We start from the raw sequence: 21,537 nt of genomic DNA on the forward strand, positions 1-21,537 counted from the left end.
GACAAATTAATAATCTAAACGATTTTTCTTTTAAGTCTGCTTCAGTGACTGGCTCAAACAAAGGGTACCTGAAAAAGGAGAAGGAGAAGCAAGTAGGGTATTGCATATCAAAAAATACAGGACATCATAAAAAAAGAAAGGAAACATGAAAATGTATAATATGTACAATTCTGTTGTTGTTCACATCTATAATTACAATTGTTGATATACATGTGTTTTAAGGGGCTGCAAGATCAAATAAAAAACATTAGTTTGAATGGTTGCATGTGCTCCTGACGATTATTTAAAGTATACATACTTGCAATATTTGTCTCAACACCCAGTGGCAAGAAAAACAGAGAAGACACCATGTTAATAATCAATCAGTCATACAGACAGACAGACTGTCAATTAGATTAAACAGTGATGCTTGCCTACTGCCTACTTTCTGTACCATTTTTTTAAAGGACTATTCTTGATTTTGCCAACACTAACCAGCTAAAACAAATGTTCAAAATCCCCTCTAAAAACGTCCTGAAAAACCGGCTATGACCAAGCTGGGAGACCAGCTAAAACCAGCTATGACCAGGCTGTAAGACCAGCTAAAACCAGCTATGACCAGGCTGGGAGACCAGCTAAAAACAGCTATGACCAGGCTGGGAGACTAGCTATGACCATCTTAGAATGGTTTTAGCTGGATTTATCAACAGGGTATCGCGTAATGATTTAATTTCTATAGGCCATATAAAAAAATAAATAATAAAAAAACAGAGTAGGCAAGAGAAGCCTATATGACCCGTTCATGTTCAAATTCAGAGGAACAGTTCATGTTCAGAAGAAACATTTATGTTGAAGAACTGTTGATAATAAAGATTGAGAAGATTGGATCAGTTGTGCTCTTGTTTTTTTTCTTTTTTGTGGAATACCCAGCCTGACCCAGAATCTACCTCCAGCGGCCCCCATGTAATTTGAGTTTGAGACCCCTGCTATAAAGCCTGGTCAAGTCCGTCACTTATGGCTAATGCTGCCTTCATGTGCTATTGGAATTTTTGTACATACAAGTTTCCTAGGTAAAAATTGCACATGAACGACCTCCATTATACCTCCATATAATGAATGTGATAAGCTCGCAATCACAAATTCAGAAATGGAATTTATCAAATTTCTGATAGCATGTGAAGGTGGCATTAGTCATGTTTTGTTGCATTTCTGAGCGTTCTCCCCGGTTTCATGTCTCTTCCTTCTTTGGATATCTTGCAGATCACAGACTGTAAAAAAATATGGACAATGCGACTTCATCCGTTTCCACTGACCAAAGTCGAAGCTTCCAGACTTTGACCGCACGGTGCTGACATCTTGGGACCTGCGCAGTAGTGATTTCAGGACCGGAGTCTGCACAGTAGAGAGCAGGAAGTACAGTCGCAATATCAAAAGTCTGCCCACACTCTCACAGATGCAGAACAATTATGTTGGTGTGAAATGAACAGTTATAGAAATGTAGAAATTAAAGCTAAAGCTCCAATCTGCTCCCAAAATTTCAGAAAAAGTAATTTAGTGTCTCAGTGACAACTTCACTCAGGAAACCCGTCGATCTCTATCCTGACAAGCCAGACCCACATCAAGATGTTTGGTCTGGAAACTCACCATTGACGGCTAAATCCGAGGGGCGGGATAAACGGTTGTCTTTCAAACTCCCTCTGCACGCGATAGGATAGCGCTACAACCAAACAGAGCAACGAAGGTTAAGCAGAGCTTGTTGATTAAACATTCGCTGTATCCGGTCGGCAAAACTCCGAACACATCTTTCCTTTTATAAGAATGACTTCAGTGCAGTTCTTTGTTCTTTTCTCAGAGAAAAGCTTAACTCCAAATCTTCCAGAGTCACGGTCAAAGCTGATTCGAAAGACCGCGGTTCGCCAGTTTCTGCGTTTCCTAGAAGCACGCAAACGCAACTCGGCCGTCGTCATTATGGCCCCGCCCACCGACTCTTTACACAATGTGATTGGCCCGGCAAGAGTTAGGCGATTACAGCTCAGAAGGGTATTGAGAGTTGCTAGACGACACTCGCGGGCAGATTAGATTTGCTGCCGCTAGGGTGCGTCTAGATTTCTAGGCTAGTCGATCTCAGCTGCAGGCCTGATTTGGATCCTCAACCTTTGCGTCTCGGAGCGTCCGGGAGCAGTACGTAATACTAGCCAAATCATTAAATCTTGGTTTTATGGTCCGGTAACTTCACTGAGATCTGGTCTGAAGCACTGATCACTCCCATATTAAAAAAGGTGATTGATTCGACCCCAATAATTACCATGGCATCTGTGTGAGCAGTGCTTTAGGGAAACTGTTCTGCAGTCTCATAAACAGCCGCATTGTCTCCCACATCACCACACGCAACATATTTAAAAAAAAAAACACTAATTCGTTTTCTACAAAAACACTGCATATCTGACCACATTTATTCTCCTCACACTCTAATTAACAAAAACATCAAGAACAAAGGAAGATATTTGCATGTTTTGTAGACTTTAAAAAAGCTTTCGACTCAATTTGGTATGATGGTTTACTGTACAAACTCCTACAAATTGGCACCGGCGGAAAAAACGTTTGATATTGTACAATCCATTTACACCAACAGTAAATATGGAGCCAGATCAGCCTCAATAATAATACATTTACAAAACAAAATTCATAAATGCACAGCACAATTCACATTATCTCTTCGAACAATTAAAAAAATGTTTACTCTAATACTTAAATGTATTCCAAACTTGTGTGACTTTGCTAGAACTTCGCTAGAGTTAATGCTCCTTATTCACCATTCATTTTCTTTGGTTCAAAAAAGTAAATGGTGAATAAGGATTCAAAATATTATTATGCTTAAAGGGGTGGTTACATGCAATTTCACTTTTTAAACTTTAGTTAGTGTGTAATGTTGCTGCTTGAGCATAAAAAGTATCTGCAAAGTTACAGCGCTAAAAGTTCAATGCAAACGGAGATATTGTCTTTTAAAGTTATGGCAGTTTGTTGCCTACAAAAAGTCTGGTTTGGACTACAACGAGCTTCTTCCTGGGTTGGTGACATCATAAACCCTTCCTAGTCTCCGCAGATGTGACTTCTGTCCGTAATGGTAAGGGGTGTGGCGTTTCCGGACAACCTGTGCTTGGCATGAAACTACATTTGGCCATCTAACCAATCTAAGACCATTGCTTTTTCGGAGGCATGAGGCAAAGGACAGTGGAGACAGCGGTGTGGAATAAAGGTCAAATATAAGAAAAATATGGTTTTTAAATTTTAAAAAAAGTATTAAGACGTGTTATACTGTGCCCCATAAACACAACCAAGCCTAGAAAAAAACACGGAACCACCCCTTTAATATCTCTATCTGAGGTTAACATTAAAGGTCCCATGGCATGACATTTTTATTTTATGAGGTTTTCAACATTAATATGAGTCCCATAGCCTGAATTTTGTCCCCAAGTGGCTAAAATTTTTGATAGGTGTCAACCGAGTGCTGGCCGTCTTGATGCATCACTGAATCAAGCCAGTGACTAAAACCATCAACTTCATGTCATTTCTGTTAGTATCATGAAACAAATGTGTTATTTAAATTATTAAACTACAGAGAGCGATCAAAGAACACTCTTTATAATGTTCGGATCGGTCAATGACACGTATATCTGCAGTGCACACTTGCCCAAACTGCCGTTTGAATGACGCTGCTCTAGTAATTATGCTCAACAGAAGCTCTTTTTGTATTCATGTCGTGTGTTTGCTGTTAGCTGCGGTGAAAGCATTTAAGAAATAACGTTGCAAAGTTCACTGGTGTTTATTCAGAGCTCTCAGATACAAACAAAATAAACTCGCACTCTCAACAACTCCGTACAATAACACTTTCTCAGCAATCTTTCCCCAGCTCCGTCTCTCGACTGACAGTGCTGCTGCTGCTCGCGCCTCACTAAACCACGCCCCCTCCGCATGTAATCTAATTTCAAATGAAAAGTGGTCAGCCAATCATAACAGTGGGTGTTTTCACTGAAGACTCACAGCAGACACGCCCCTTGAAACAGAGCATTCCAGCCAGAGGGCTAATATCCAAGGGGGTAATCTAGCACTCGGAAAGCGTTCCACCCATATGGTCGGCCATTGCTAACCAAGCCATCACCTGCTGTTAGCATCCCATTGACTCCCATTCATTTTTGAGTCACTTTGACAGTGAACAACTTTACATTTGAGGCGTTTAAAGACTCCATTTGTCCATTGTTTATTTATAAAGAAACACGACAATGCACAAAAGGCTTCATTACCTTGTATCTTACACTATCGCCCCATAGAAGCTGTTTTTGTAAAAATAGGCTAACGATTGCGTCATAACCAACTGTCTCTGTCGCACAGTTGAGAAATTACCCTTTAGACAGGAGGAGACACTCAGAAACAATCTTTTACTGTCTATGAGGCAGTCGGGGGGACGTGGAGACATAAAGTCTGATAAAGTCAAGGGAGAAGAACGGGGAGAAGCCGATAGTGAACCAAAAGCAATGGGAGAAAATATTTAAACTGAAATAGCTGAACATGAAGGATCAGAGAGCCTGAATACTGCACCAGAATTACGCCAGAATCCAGGAGTCACTGCAAAAGATCAGTAATGACACAAAAACAATGTCTTACTACACCGGATGAAGCCAGGATTCTGTATATGAAGATGGACAAGCAATGTATAGACAATGCTATTTTAATGTTTTAAAGTGATGTGTTAACTGATGTTCATTCAATCCTAATCATGTGTGTGTCTGTGTGTGTAGAGAGAGAGAGAGAGAGAAAGAGATGAAGATTATATATTAAATTAACTAATAATATCTTACACATTTGTCAACAGAAAAAAAGGGTGATGGGGAGGGTTACAATTTATCTTGCATCTTCTCCTTATTGAACTGACTACTCAATAAAAATAATTGTTCACAAAAAGAAAAAAAGTGTGAAAGACCCTCAAATTGACCGTGCTGTTGCCTAAGCAAGAAGATTGTGAGTGCCTTTTCACATTCTTGGAAAATAAAAGAGTTGAAAAAAGAGTATAAACTTTTTTTGCAAAGTTTTGTTTTATATGCATGAAACATGAAATAGACAATGTTAGAAGTTAAAATGGCCTGTAAAATGTCAATGCAGGACTCAATTAATTTTGATATTCCAAGTCAGTCAAAAGCAATTAAAATAATTCATGCATAAAGAAAAAAAACATCTCAGTTAAACCACAATGAAACTCTGGAAATGTACTACGTGTAGCACCCATCTCGACTGCTTCTCTTTTTTTTACATTGTGAATGATTGACTGCCTTTTAAGAGTGTCTATCTTTTAAGCACTAAACTTTTACAAAGATTTGTTAATGCCCTGCACACTATCACCATATCATCCAGCATGGCTACTTTGCAGATGTTAGAATTTTGAAATTCTTCCACCTACCAATGACTCTTTCCATGAGTAGGCTCACATTTGACAGTCTTCTTGATGTGCCAACTTCAAGTAGCAGAGAGTGGTTTCATCTTTTGGCTCAAGTAGGCTTTAAAGAATACTGATTTTGATGTTATTTCTTTCAGAAACGCGGCTACTCCGAACTGGTGCTAAAAATTAAATTGTTCCTGCTGGTGTTACCCCAACTAGCTATTTAACTGTATTGTGATGCCTATAACTTGACTATGTCTATGCTCAAGCAGTAAGATTATTAGTCTGTGACTAGAATTCTTATAGTACACCGACATTGCCTACATTTCCTTTTAAAACATTTCAGCATTTATTTGAGAACAACCTTCCTAGTTGGCCATTTGATGATTGATTTTAAAGGGATACTCCACCGCTTTTTCATATTGAACTATGTTATTCCCTTAAATAAGACGAGTTGATACGTACCTCTCTTGTCTCAGTGCATGCACTTAATCGCTCTGGCGAGCGGTGACATTTTGATAGCCCTTAGCTTAGCCTACTAAGCCCAGTTCATTCATTAGGTACCAAACATATACAGTTACACTAGCCTAAATACAGTTACACTAGCCTAGAAATCTAGACGCACCCTAGCGGCAGCAAATCTAATCTGCCCGCGAGTGTCGTCTAGCAACTCTCAATACCCTTCTGAGCTGTATTCGCCAAACTCTTGCCGGGCCAATCACATCGTGTATAGTCGGTGGGCGGGGCCATAATGACGACGGCCGAGTTGCGTTTGCGTGCTTATTGCGTCCCCCTATTGACAGAAAAGAGAGGGGGAGGGGGATATTTGAGGTTTTTTATAATATTTGAAAGTCAGGAGTGACTTTTTACTGCGCCGAGTCGAAGTACTCTCAAAAGTACTATTCCGCCATACATTATAGATCTCCTTTTTAACACGTTTAGAAAAGCGCAACATTTTATTTTGTTTCACCATACTTGGTGTAACTGTATTTAAATAGGGGAGAGGAGAGAGGTATGTATCAGCTCGTCTTAGTTAAGGCAATAACAGTTTAATATGAAAAAGTGGTAGAGTATCCCTTTAATGTCTGAGCCATTAGGGAAACAGTTTCTTAAAATATTGGTGATAACAGTATCTGTTACATTAGCCATAAAGGCAATGTCCTTATTGCTGATAGGGGTCAGAACAGTAAAGAGAAAATGAACTGTTGAGATTTGTTTCTGATGAAGCTGAAAGAAAACCTCCTGCTTCCCAGTGCCTCCTTCAGTTGCTCATTTTCCCCTTCGAGTGCATTGCATTTAGCTGGTCAATCTGGACTTTGAGTTCACTGTAGATGGCTTGAGGGATCATGGCATCTTCTTTATCTGAAAGAGAGAATATAGCACGTATGATGAGAAATTGTAATACATTTACTAAAAAAGGATTCACCATACTACAAGCCCAGAGCAAAATTGATCAATTAAATATACAGAAGTGGATAAATATTAGACCAGTGGACTTGCACCTACAGGAATAATAATTAGCAGAGTATGATTCCCATGTTATTGAAAGCATCAGATTACACACATCCTATTTAGAAGATTTTGTGATTAGGAGGAATATCTCTCTCTCTCTCTCTCTCTCTCTCTCTCTCTCACTCTCTCTCTCTCTCTCACACACACACTCTCTCACTCTCTCACACACACACACACACACACACACACACACACACACACACACACACACACACACACACACACACACACACACACACACACACACACACACACACACACACACACACGTCACTATCAAATAAGATAAACCTGATCTATATGTGACCCTGCATTAACACAATGTGAGCATTCCTAGGCTAACAAGCATGTGTGAAACGCTTACTAGTACAAAGCTACTCTTGACAGTCTGGAGGTTTGGAGTCTGTTGTTGGCTCCACAGGTGAGAGAGCTTGATGTGTCAGCCAGAGAAAACTTGCTGATAGATTCAGCCCCCTTTCTCTTCTTATTGAACCTATAACCAAAACAAATAACGACCAAGAAATATTACTTAAGATATACAACCACCATTGGTAAGGTAAAATGAAGCAAATCAAGGGAGGATGTTACCTGTCCAATTTTTTTGGAGCTTCTTTAAACTGACTCTGGCTTGAATAAGTGAACAATGAGAGAACAAAGTCTGGACTTTCTGTATCCCTGGATGCCTCCCGTTAGACATTCTCTTTTGTTATGTTGAAATGCCAAGGACATTATTGTTGTCCCAAGGTTAATGACATTGTGACATTGACTCCGAATTGGTCCATAATGTCACAAGAGTTAATTAATGAAGTTGTGTGAACAAAACAGGGTATCCATGTAGAACCGAGCACATGGGCGCTTTTGGTCAGACCTGCAATAATTTGACTACGGCAGTTATGGCTTGACGGTTAGAGTCGGGCTTGCAACCCAAAGGTTGCAGGTTGAAGTCTCAATGCCGGCAGGAAATTACTGAGGTGCCCATGAGCAAAGCAGCTGACCCCAATTGCTTCCCTGGCCCCACAGAAAATTTGGTTACCCAGTGCTTCGGTTATGTGTGTACTTGGATGGGTGAAATGCAGAGCACAAATTCTGAGTATTAGACACCATACTTGGCTACACATCATACATGCCTGTTCATTGCTATTAAAATCAACATATGCCACATTATTTTATGTGAATATGGTTACTATGATTATGAGCTTAATTACATTAGTTTGATTGAAGTATTGCATTTACACGAGGTAAGGCAATATTGCCAAATTCCCTGTATAATTGCATTACGAGGGTGCATGTAAACATACTCACTAACAATGAGCAATACATTTGTTACAGTATTTACCAATTTTTAACACTGGTCAATACTAATAAAAGGTAACACTTTATTGTACCGTGCCCTCACTACACGTGATACATATAGTGACTATAGTAAATTATAAAACTATAAATGTATAATTACATGCAACTAACCCTAAACCAAACACTCATCCTAACCCTATAGTAAGAACACGTAATTATTATTACTCAGTACTTAAATATATAATAATTACATTGTAACACAGACAACTTAAAATAAAGTGTAACCAAATACTATTCTAAGCTATTCAATGTCATTTTAGGTGTATTAGTAAATGTTTAAATTACTGAAAATAATTGACAAGTTCAGATTCTATGTGGTTTGAGCATGTGTTTTTTTACTAATTTAAAAAAAAGAGCTCAGTCACATGAGCAAAACATTTGGGTCACATTTACCTGCAGTCTTAACGTTGCCTGTGATGGCAAAATATTTTTATATTATACCGACTGCAATTAAATCGCCTGTGAAGGTGATTTTTGAAATTGCTCTTTTTTTTCTGCAATTTCTTCCCAAAATGACATTGCAAATTATATTTGAGGTCTACTCGATTTGAGAAACCCTTCTCACACTGAAGACACATGTAAGACCTCTCTCCAGTGCAAGCTCTTAAGTGCATATTAAGGCTTCCTTTAACCATGAAACTCTTTCCATACTGATGACACATAAAAGGTTTTTCTCCAGCGTGAATTTTTACATGATACTTTGGGTGATTCCTATCTGTGAAATTCCTTCCACACTGATTCACTCTTTTGAGTGAATCATCATATGCGAATTAAGGGTTGCTTTTTGTCTGAAACTCTTTCCACATTGAGGGCATATGAAAGGCTTCTCTCCAGTGTGAACTCTCATGTGGACTTTAAGGTTTTCTTTTTGAATGAAAATTTTTCCACACTGTTGGCAGGTGAAAAGGTTCTCTCCATTGTGAATTCTCATGTGGACTTTAAGGCTGTATTTTTGAGTGAAACGTTTTCCACACTGTTGGCAGGTGAAAGGGTCTTCTACAGTGTGAACTCTCATATGTCTTTTAAGGTTTTCTTTTTCAGTGAAACTTTTTCCACACTGTTGGCAGGTGAAAGGCTTCTCTCCAGTGTGAATTCTCATGTGGACTTTAAGGGTGTATTTTTGAAAGAAACTTTTTCCACACTGTTGGCAGGTGAAAGGTTTCTCTCCAGTGTGAACTCTCATGTGGGCTTTGAGGCTGTATTTCAGAGTGAAACGTTTTCCACACTGTTGGCAGGTGAAAGGGTCCTCTGCAGTGTGAACTCGCATATGTCTTCTAAGGTTTCCTTTTTCAGTGAAACTTTTTCCACATTGAGGGCATGTGAAAGACTTCTCTCCAGTGTGAATTCTCATGTGGACTTTAAGGTTTTCTTTTTGAATGAATTTTTTTCCACACTGTTGGCAGGTGAAAAGGTTCTCTCCAGTGTGAATTTTCATGTGGGCTTTAAGGCTGTTTTTTTGAGTGAAATTTTTTCCACACTGACCGCAGGTGAAACGGTCCTTTACAGCGTGAACTCTCATATGTCTTTTAAGATTTTCATTTTTAGTGAAACTTTTCCCACAATTTTGGCAGGTGAAAGGCTTTTCTCCAGTGTGAATTCTCATGTGGACGCCAAGACTGTATTTTTGAAAGAAACTCTTTCCACACTTTTGGCAGCTGAAAGGCTTTTCTCCAGTGTGAATTCTCATGTGGGCTTTAAGGCTGTATTTTTGAGTGAACGTTTTTTCACACTGTTGGCAGGTGAAAGGGTCCTCTACAATGTGAATTTTCATGTGGACCTTAAGGAGTCCGTGTTGATTGAAACTCCTTCCACATTCCTGGCAGGTGAAAGGTTTTCCATCTGGCTTTTTTGATTTAGTATTTTCAGTCAACTCAGAGCAACTAAAAGATTTTTCTCCAGTTATGAATTTATGGTGATTCTCATTCTGATCTTTCTCTTCATTCAGTTTTTGATCCCCCTCTTTCAGCAGCATCAGGTCTAAGGTGAGAAAAAAACAAAGAAAAAAACATACAAATTAACATCTGTTTAATAGCACAGAGAAACAGGCATAAAAAAAAACATTTAGACATGTAAAGCATTAACACCAACATAAAGCATTCAAACTAAGATGTATGCTAAATCCTATGCCAACTAAGATACAGAAAGAGGTGTTACCTGAAATCTTAGAACTTCTCGATATTTTCAACTCTTTAGAACATCCCAAAACCTTTCAAGCAGTTAAAAAACCCTTCTCTCTCTCTCTCTCTCTCAAAAGCGGTGTATTGTGTGCCCTGTGTATTCTGTAGTTAACCAACATTAACTTCTTGAGCAATTTGAGCAACCTTGTTTTGATCAGCCCACACGGGTCAGCCTTTACTCCCTATGTGCATCAATGAGCCATGGCCCACTTTTGATAGATACTGACCACCGCAGACCAAGAACACCCCACAAACATGGCAGTTTTGGAGATGCTCTGACTCAGTCGTCTAGCCATCACAATTTGGCCCTTGTCGAACTCACTCATATTTTTTCTCACAGCTCCAACTCAAACTACTAATCATCTGCCTCAGCCTTAAAGGTCCCGTTCTTCGCGATTCCATCTTTCAAACTTTAGTTAGTGTGTAATGTTGCTGTTAGAGCATAAATAATACCTGTAAAATTATAAAGCTCAAAGTTCAATGCCAAGCAAGATATTTTTATTTAACAGAAGTTCCCTTTCAAAGCCTACAGCAAACGGCCGGTTTGGACTCACCCCTGCACTTCCTTCAGGAATGACGTCACTAGAACAGTTTGTTGACTAACCCTCCGCCCACAAGAACGTGTAAAATAGGGGGCGTGGTCTTGTTGCTCTCCCACGTGGAGATGAGCGCGCATTCAGCGCTTGCATCTCCCCGTTATGGTAAGAGGCCGAACCTTTCCGGGCAAAGTGTGCTAAGCTGCGGTCCAATCACAACACGGGAAACGCTAGCCCAATCAGAACTCGCTACGTATTTCTGAAGGAGGGACTTCATAGAACAAGGAAATCATCAGGCCGTTTTTAGGACAGAGAAAACAGAGCTGTACAGATAAGTAAATTGTGTAAAAAACAGGGCCGGCGTTTGCTATAGGCGAGCTAGGCGGTTGCCTAGGGCGACAATTGTGTTAGGGGCGCGAGCGCGCTCTAGTGCCGCCCATTACTACCCATTAAGCATAGAATCGGAACAAGCAAAATACAACATAATGTTCATTAAACATGATCATCATAGGGCGCCCCCTCAGCCACACGTTTAATTACTTATCAACCTGATTATTAGATTGAATTGATGGTGATTATTGATTATTAGTTCAGGCGTTAGGTCAGGCAAGTGCTCATCTTGCGCGTTCATCAAAAATGAGGCGTCTAAACCCCGCGGATGCACAGGGACGGAAAAAGAGAAAAAAAGAAAGGAATTTTGAAAGAAAGCCCAGTATAGAGGTTAGTCTTTTCATCTCAGCCAATAAGTTGTCAAACAAAATAAAATTACTTAGTATCAATCTTATCAACTAATATTTATTTTATAAATATTATTAATATTGTCACTAAGCTATCACTTGCTAGTTTTCTACATAATTACTATAAGTATTGCAAACATAACTTCACTGACAATAATCTACAATAACCTACATGGATGTCATTTAAATATCAAAAGTCCAGTTCGTTATGAATATGGATAACGTATGCATGTTATTTATGAAAAGTACAAACGCTCTCTACGTGGGCGTCGGAAGGAAATAAATACGGCCCCTCGTTTTTTTTTTTTTTTTTTACTGGAGCAGCCTAATGAAAGATGCCATATTATTTACATTAAACACAAATATGCTGTGTTCACCTAATTCTTTACAGTGGCTGTAGTGTAGTGGTAAGACGCACGGCATCAAGATTTGATGCAGATCGATCAGTGGTTCGATCCTGCCTTTTGCCACACTCGCTCTATTCCCTTTCCCATCACATATCAAAATGGAAAGGCATATATTTTTAATAAAAAGTGAGAAAATGTTTGAAAAGTGGAAATAAAGCGTCGAACGTGTTTAATAATAAGTGCTTCTCGGTTAGGGGTAGGCCTAGGAAAACAGACGAATTAGAGACGATAAAAGTGAGTGGAGTGGGGTGGGGAGGGGTGGGGGGCGCAAAACTCCATCTCGCCTAGGGCAACCAAAGAGCTAGAGCCGGCCCTGGTAAAAAATACTGTGGTTTTTTTTACACATGAAACATGAACTCATGTTATATTGCACACGGGACCTTTAAACGAAGGTTACATTCATTATAAAATATAAAGTCTTTAGTTAGTATTACTAGTAGTCTTTGGGGACACCACATCAGTTTTAAAATGTACATCTAAATATGAATAATAACCCCACAGGAAAATCTGGGCTAGAAATGGTATTTAATATATAGTGAGGAATGAGACAGAGACACATAGCGATGTGTGGGAAGATGACCCCTGGAAAAAAAATAGTGGAATGACACAGGGCTGTCACTAAATTTATAGTGAAAGATTTATTGCCCTTCACTACGGTGGTCAAGTAGGTTCAGGTAGGCAATAGAGAAGTTAGCATACCATTACCATTAACTGTGTAGGCAATTGAAAAGTTAACATACTATTTAAAGCTACACTGTGTTATTTTTTCCCCCATCTAGCGGTGAAAAGGTATATGACCATCCAGTGAATATTAGTTTCTGTTCCTCTCAATTCTGATTTAGTTTTAACTCCTACAGTGGCCGATTTAGTCCAAGATTAACATGGCAATCCCCCTCTTCACATTCGACACGGTGCCATCGAGTGTTAAAACGCGAAAGGCGAAGCTTGAATTTATAGGTATGTCCCTCTTTGGCTAATGTACTTTCAAGATGGAGGGGCAACATGGCGACCAGCATTCGAACCCCTCACCCGTATGTATTTTTAATGGCATAATATAAACTTACGAGAATACTTTTTTGCTTGAAAGAAGTAAATACACATTAATGAGCACATATATTTTTGAAAGAACTAAGTGTTTTTAGCCAAGAATAAACTAAAGAAGTTACACGGTGTAGCTTTAACTCTTTCACCTGCCAGTGTTGTTGATCATTTTCACAAGTGTCATGGCCCCATAATATTTGATTGTATGAATATCTGAACATATTCATTCATCAATATATCAAAATAAGTAAACTCATTTTTTGCCTCATGCATTATTTTTTATATCAAGACTTGAATGTGGGTAAGTATAATAAAAAAAGCGACATTGAAAAAAAAATCTGAAAAAAAAATCACGTTTTTGTCAAAGACTATGTCTGGATGGGATTCAGAACGATGATCAAAACAAAAAAGGAGTAACATTAGATCGAGTCCACCAACACCAAAGCTTTACAGTCCTATAGCTCGTCCTAGGTGGACATTTCATTCAGTAACATTAGACAGTTTTGATTGTATGCTGTTTATTAAAGATGATCGTCTTATTTTTCATATATCTGGTTACATATGAGATCGCTTGTTTCTGCTGCTGCTTCTCCTGTAGTTTGATCTGTACTCTTTCAGAAGATGTATAGTAACTAGGGATGTAAAAAATTTAAATCAGTGTGACTGTTTTATTTCAGTCGAATCAAATCGTTACACCCCTAATAATAACTGTCCACATACTTTATCCTGGAGATAGTTGATTGTTGCACTACCAAGGACTGAACTGCTTTAAGCCTAGTTCAGACTGCACGATTTTCGAACTTGTCATGTCACTGCTCTATTCACACCGCATGACTATCAGGGGTACCATTCAGTCACTGCTGTGTTCACACTGCACGATGGATCGACGACAGATGAGTTCACACTGCATAACTATACAGGAGGAACAATCGCCGACAACTCTCTCTCTCTCCAATGTGCAAACTAAGTTTTCCAACAACACGTGCGTCAGACCAGAGTTCTTACGCGACACTTGGAATTGTTATTAAAAATGATTAACTGCACAAAGTTAGTTTCAAATTGTCTGTACGCTGATTTGTGGAGAAAAAGAACAAAGATTATGGTAGAGGAAATTGTTGGAGAGACAGAGGGAGCAAGCATTGTGTTCTGCAAAGAGAGTTTGAGGTAAATAAATAATTTTGCAATGTGCTGCTGCTTCGGCTGGAAGTGCAAATGTTTGGGCTTTGTTTCTGTTTAAAAGAATTGTAAATGTATCTATTAAAATTAGGGATGCACCGAATCCAGATTTTTGAGGTTCGGCAGAATACCGAATCCACTGGTTAAGATTCTGCCGAATCCGAAACCGAATACCGAATCCAACTCCCATCCTAAGTCCATTATCACAGTAAACACATTAATGACACAAACAACGTCCACAGCAGTGTATTTTTAATTTAATTTAATTTAATTTAAAAAAAGGCAACATTATGCCAGGATGACTGTCCCGTATTGCTGTCTATAGATTCCTTCATGAAAAAAACGGATCACCGCTTCTTTTACGTCCTTACGTAATGACGTCATTTCTATCGTACCAGCGGATGAAAATACATTCAAACACATTCATGTAAAGTATTTGTAATTAAAACTTAGTAAAGTAATAATTATTATTGTAATCATCGTCATCTTGGATACGTTTGTTAATTCATGTTTTGCAAAAGCACTCAATACAGCCACTGTCGTGCAAACACTTTTTTTGTACAATCTGTTTTACACAGATTAAATAAACTTACATTGACATAACATAAACTTACACAAATCCTTGGTTCACCCGTGCTCATATATTATCAGCATCCGTTTTCCGAGAGAAACAGCAGCCGTCCCACTCCGAGAGAAACAGTTCTGTTCAAGACGACGCTATCACGCATGCAGTATCTCAGCTCACCGGTTCTCACAGCAAAACATGTCTCAGTTCAGTGAACGGTTGGAGTTACAACATATACTTCAAGATATTAGTTTATTTCTAGTCTGAGGGACTGTCACTCATGTCAGAAAGTGAGTAACTATAGTAACTTGTGAGATCAGCGCTGATTTGAGACGCAAACAGTTTAGAACGATTCAGTCCGATTTGGTGAACTGGTTCGACCGGATCACTAAAAAGATCCGGTTAAAAAGAATGATTCGTTCGCGAACCGGACATACTGTTTAGGGTTTCATGCCACCACGAGATAAATCGGCATTGCAAATGAAACATATAGCTCGCATTGAATTGCCTTCTTGTGACTGAAAGTACTGCCAAACAACATTTTCTGTTCACAAGTTCCATTTTCACTCTCTCACAGCCTACTGCATTCGAACGGTCCACCTAAACACGTTGCTATAATCAATCGCGGCATCATGTTCGACCAGTATCGCGTAGTGCAAGCGGGTTCGGTTCGGTGGAAAAAAATTCTAAGATTCGGCAGAAACCGAACCCAGTCAAAAAGCCCAATATTCGGCCGAATCCGAATCCGAACCCAGATCTTGGATTCGGTGCATCCCTAATTAAAATAATGATATTCTGCTCTATAACCCCTCCCTAAACTTCCCGCTGCTGTGTATCTCACTCTCTCATCAGTCGGTCATTGCCGATGTAATTTTCAGTCAGAACTCATTTCACACAGCAGGAGTTATAATCGCAAACAGGTCCAGATATTTAGCATGCCAAATATCTCACAGGCGTCGGCGACTCTCTCTGATTGCGTCTTTGATCATTCAAACTGTGTGATTGTCACTCGCGTGCACGAGCACCGATTTGCCTATGATTTCAGGCATTTGTCCGTGACTTCGTAAAACCTGTCAGCGAGTCAAAATCTGGGCTAAAATCGGGCAGTGTGAACTAGGCTTTAGGAAAAGCTTGTTTAATGCTGAGCTAATCAAAATGGCCACAGCTGATCACAGTTGAAAGTCAATTGGCTTTGTGTGCTATTGAGAAGGTGATTAACTACACATGATTGAGTTCACAAGTCATTTTTAGGAGGGGGGGGGGGGAATTCTTTTTCCAACTTAGTGATTCTATTTTTTTATTTGTAATTTTTTTTTCTGACAAGTTGGTATTATATATTTGGAACTCATAGTTCCTCCTGGTTTGAAGATTTGTTGAACAATACCCTGCCTTACAAGCTGCCTTCTTGGATGCAATTTCAGCTTTGCATTCAGCTTTCAGAAACAAAGAGTCTTTGCACAAGAGGAACTCTTTGCACAAAAGGACATTAGAATGTTAATCTTGAGTACCTATATAGTAGTACTGTCTCCTTCATATCTCAGGAGTCTTTGGTTTTAACATATTTATAAAAGACAGATACAGCATCCAGTGGCCAGAGATATACAGAATTGCGAAAGTATTAGTATAAAGTATAAAGTAAAGTATCTTTTTCACCGCATGTTCTACCAGATGATGGGGCGCTAAAAAATAAAAAAATAGAAAAGGTGCTGAAGCAAATCCCAGCCAGAAGACAAGTCCTAGTTGAAGAACAAGAACATGGCCACCTCACCGTAACCTAGCAGGATGTTTCAGCTCAGAAAGAATGTTTAGCACAGCTGGTAATGGCTTGTTACCCAAGATAGAAACTCCTGCCTTAAGCCCCACAAGGTAAACATGTTGGTGTTCCTTTCTCGGAATCTGCCTGAAAATTAAAAATGTATCCGATTTGTCTTGTTCTATATCTTGAACTCTACACCTTTTCTGTTAACAAAGGTATATTTGTTTTATTTAGGCTATATTTTTGATATTCCGATTCCAATGTCTAAATAGTCTTAAGTATTAAATGTTCTTTAAAATTGTGTGCTTTCAATATTATGCTATTATATGGTCATATTCTCATTATATAGTAAATGGAATAAAACGACAGAAATTAATTTTAGACTGAACATTGTGTTCTTGTGTATTTGTGAAACAGGCATGGGCGTAGATTACGCGGGGGACGCGGGGGACGTGTCCCCCTCACTTTTAATAAAATGTATTTTCGTCCCCCGCACTTTTACTGGGTCTCACCGATCCTAGTCGACCCGCTCCGAGCGGGATTCGATCCGGCGTTACCCTGCGCGGCGACGGCCAAATTAACAGGGACACTAAAAACAGCCTTCTCTAACCTCGGTTGATAGCGCGCTTCTTGAGGTCACGGGCAAGTGTATTTACATAGAAACCAATGTGAATACATCAAGATTTAAACTCAGAGACAAAAAATAATCTATGCATGACCTGTAATTTTTTTCGAATCCTAATATGAGGAGGGCGCTCACATAGAAAGTCCAATAGTGGATTCGTAATACCCAGTCACGCTGCTGAAGGAAAACAATCGTTATGAGAGATGAAACGTGACGACGACAATCAGACGATTGCGACAATATGTTTTATGTGTGTTTTTCAAGTCATCTCGATGTAGGCTATTTATTGACAATAAAGTAGGCTATCATGTGATTAATGTTTAGTATATTCTGCTCACCAAGGCTGCATTTATGTAATGAAAAATAGTTTAAAAAGTAATATTATTACAAATTAAAACAGCTTTTTTCCTATGTGAAAATATAGTAATTTATTCCTGTGATCAAAGCTGTATTTATCATCATTACTCCAGTCTTCAGTGTCACATGATCCTTCACTAATCATTCTCATATGAGGATTTCATAATCAAGAAACATTTATGATTATTATCTGTGTTGAAAACAGTTGTGCAGCTTAAAAATGTTGTGGAAACCATGATAGCCTACATGTTATTTTTCAGGATTCTATAGAATTTTTGAATATAATTTTTTGAATAGAAAGTTCAATGGACAGCATTTATTTGCATTTATTAAATCAATTATTATCTAATTTGTAATATTAAAAATATCACTTGTGATCAATTTAATGCATGTCTGATCAATAAAAGTATTAATTTCGCTCTTTTTTTAATTTTACCACAAATGTTTAGATGGTTTCCACAAAAATTAAGCATCACCATGAGCAGCACAACTGATAATAATCATAAATGTGTGTTGATCATCAGATCCTCATATGGGAATGATTAGTGAAGGATCATGTCACACTGAAGACTGGAGTAATGATGATAAATTCAGCTTTGATCACAGGAATAAATTACACTTTACTATATCTTCACATAGAGAACAGCATGGTTTACATTAGAATACTTTTTTTTTTTTTTTACATTGCATAAAATCTGTAGAGTCTTAATGCAGAAGTGTTTGTAGTATATAAACCAATCATAAAATTGGCATAAAAAATAGGAGAATAATATTATAGATATTAATTAATGGTTATTGTTCAGCAGTGTATTTGATATCTTGCCCAATTAAAAGCAAGAGATGCGATAAATTATATTGGTCCAAAAAAAAAATGTCATTACGACATTTCTGTCCCCCTCACTTCTGAAAAGATGGCTACGCCCCTGGAAACAGGTTAACACCAAGCGGCAACCTCCCACGATCTCTCTTGAAGCCAATACGGAAGTAATGTAAACTGCAATTCCTCAACTGGCCACTAGAGCTCCAGAAGGGAGCAGAATCTTATTGAGCCTCATGTTAAAATGCCCAACTTAACAGCAGAAAAAAAAAACATGTTTACAGCCTGGTACAAATTGTGGTTTTAGGTAATACGGCTAATTTTGACCTTTATGAAAACTGTGAGGGGGGGTGATTTTTTTTATTATAAATCATTCGTTTACGTTATATAAAGCCTTAAAGTTCTGCATAATTAAGGGCGTGGTTATTTTGGGTGACAGGCAGATAGCCATTTATCTGCTGTCTTTCCGCTTGTTAAGTAGTGACGTAAGGAATGCCGTTTCTGGGTCCAACCTCAACTCGTTTCACTTGAGAATGCCATTGACGCCTGTTTATGAGCGCTATTTTTCATATTAAACATCAAACATTTAAAAAAGTTAAACATTTTAAATACTTACAGTCTAGTCTACACAACATTCTCTATGGTCACAGCGTTACAGATATTAATATTTTAACAATTTATAACAGATGAATCACTGTCTGACCATCTGGAATTTTGGTATGGAGAAAAAGGTTATTATTATAACTTTTTGTAGTATTACAACACATTGTGTGTGTATATTAGCACCGTTTGTAGTTTTTCTTGAGTTTTAAGATGGAACGTTTGGACCCGGAAGCGCTGCCGCATGACGTCAGCCTTAACAACCGGATAGTCATTGCGTTACCTAAGCTCCGCCCACATCCCGCCTTGTTGCCCAAATTTTCTGCTATCCGGGAGTGACACGCGATGACTCGCTCGCAAAATGGCAATGCCAGCTCGCCCCTACTTTAAGCTTCGGAACGGCTTATTGGAATCCCATGGATGACGTCATGGACACTACATCCATATTTTTTTAGTCTATGGTTAACACAAGCAGATTTTTGCATCATGTTAAATTAACAATATTGAATGTGGTTATCTGAAGGTAAAGATATAAGTGATAATGAAAAAGTAGCCAAGAATAAATGGAGTTCATGTTTTATTTGTGGCACATTAATGCTACATTTAAAAAAATAAATAATGTGTCAAATTTGACTGCTAGTAGTGCTACAAAATGTATATGTTTTTCAAATTAACAGTACAGCTCTGACTTATAGACAGCCAATCTAAAGTTAATCACTTGCATATGGTTTGTAATTTTTTTTGTTAGATACTGATGTATAATTAACTGAGAGAAAATAATGTTTTCATTACATTGAAGTCAAAGTAGCTGTTTGTTACTCAAATAATCATTTGTTAAGGCTGCTTCATTTTTTCAGACTTGAATGTGTGGCATACATAATTGCCAAGTCCGCATAAAACATGCGACTTTAGGCTTCTTTTTTTGGCAAGTCACGTTAAAAAAAAACTTGAGGTATTGTTGGTTGTGGTTTTTTGAGCTCTTTTTAAAAAATGTGGTTGTTAGGAAAATATGATAAGCAACTTTGTTTCTTTACATTTATGGTTGCTGGTTTGCACAATACATTGACTGACAGTCTTCTCACAGCTAATAGCCATTCAATATAATGATAAAAGTGCTGTAGCAATTCGTCCTCATACATCCCGCCTAATATGTGTGCAAAAACTCAGACTATGGCGTACCTTAATTGGGCTTCACTTCAATGAAGAGGTGCGAAGGTCTTACGGGTTAAGAACGACATGAGGGTCAGTAATTATAGACAGAATTTTCATTTTTGGGGGAACTAACCCTATAATAAAGATCAAATGACTGAGTTCAGCTTTAAGAATGAAACAAACCTGTTTGTTCCTCAACTTCTTCATGTTTCAGACTGAATACTTCTTCAATTTTAAGGTCTCCACTCTCCTCTTTATTAAAATCCATCTTTGTTTGTTCCTCAGTTTCTTCAGGTTTCAGACTGAATACTTCTTCGATTCTAAGGTCTCCACTCTCCTCTTTATTAAAATCCATCTTTGTTTGTTCCTCAGATTCTTCATGCTTCACTCTGAATGTTCCTTCAATCTTCATGTCTTCACTCTCCTCTTTAATAAATGCCATCTTTATAATACTGTCACGTGGATCTCAGGCTTCACCAGGAGTTTTTCTGTGTTTGGACACTCTGTCCTGTTTAAGATGAGAATAATTAACAGAAAGAAAGAAATCCACATTAACCTGTCTGTGAGACTGTGTGTGTGTGTGTGTGTATGTGAGAGAGAGAGAGAGAGAGAGAGAGAGAGAGAGAGAGAGAGAGAGAGAGAGAGAGAGAGAGAGAGAGAGAGAGAGAGAGAGAGAGAGAGAGAGAGAGAGAGAGAGAGAATTACTGACTAACAATAGTGCTACTGAACATAAATCACCCAATTAGCCAAAAACAAAAGCATTAATAAAATAACATACATAATACAGCCACTTATTCGGACATTTGAATGATTTGTAAATTACACTGTTTTTGAGCGCTTTGAACAACTACCATTTTTTCAGAAACAACTGGTTTAATAATAATCACAATTTACTACTTACCAGTAACCAAAATCATGTTTACTATAAACTGATTCACGTTATAGAGAGCGATAAGAGACGCAACTTTTCTGTTACTCGTGTGTGGATGCGCTTTACTCACATGAAATAAAGTTATTCATGTTAGATAAAGTATCACAATATTACATGCAATATTAATACGCCACTTTACATCGTGTAAAAACTATAGAATTACCAGAACGGGTTACACTGACTGAAACACTTTAAATGCAACAACAACAAAAACAACACACAGACCTTTCTTCAGCCGACGCAAGAGGTGCGGCGCAGCATTATGACGTTAAATCAACAGACCAAAATAACAGTACTGATCACACGCTGCTGTCTGAAATCACACAAGTTAAGAAAGCGCAATAATAAAATAGTCTACGTCAGAGACATTTTCCGTTTGCACTTG

At 38.3% G+C, this 21,537-nt stretch overlaps 1 protein-coding gene across 1 annotated transcript in view; it reads right to left on the reverse strand.

Annotated features, from left to right (window-relative positions):
• The window catches only part of LOC137049706 (zinc finger protein 501-like), a 36,778-nt gene extending 15,408 nt beyond the window's left edge, over nucleotides 1-21,370 (reverse strand). The window contains exons 1-3 of the mRNA XM_067428327.1: nucleotides 21,123-21,370; nucleotides 20,405-20,729; nucleotides 9,091-10,252 (exon numbers count right to left, since the gene is read on the reverse strand). Coding sequence (XP_067284428.1) covers nucleotides 9,091-10,252; nucleotides 20,405-20,663 — 1,421 coding nt within the window. The 5' untranslated portion in view covers nucleotides 20,664-20,729; nucleotides 21,123-21,370. The remainder of the gene's footprint in view (nucleotides 1-9,090; nucleotides 10,253-20,404; nucleotides 20,730-21,122) is intronic.
• Between the last annotated feature and the right edge of the window lie 167 nt (nucleotides 21,371-21,537).

The sequence above is a fragment of the Pseudorasbora parva genome, chromosome 20 (genome assembly GCF_024679245.1).
Source record: "Pseudorasbora parva isolate DD20220531a chromosome 20, ASM2467924v1, whole genome shotgun sequence".
NCBI lineage: Eukaryota > Metazoa > Chordata > Actinopteri > Cypriniformes > Gobionidae > Pseudorasbora > Pseudorasbora parva.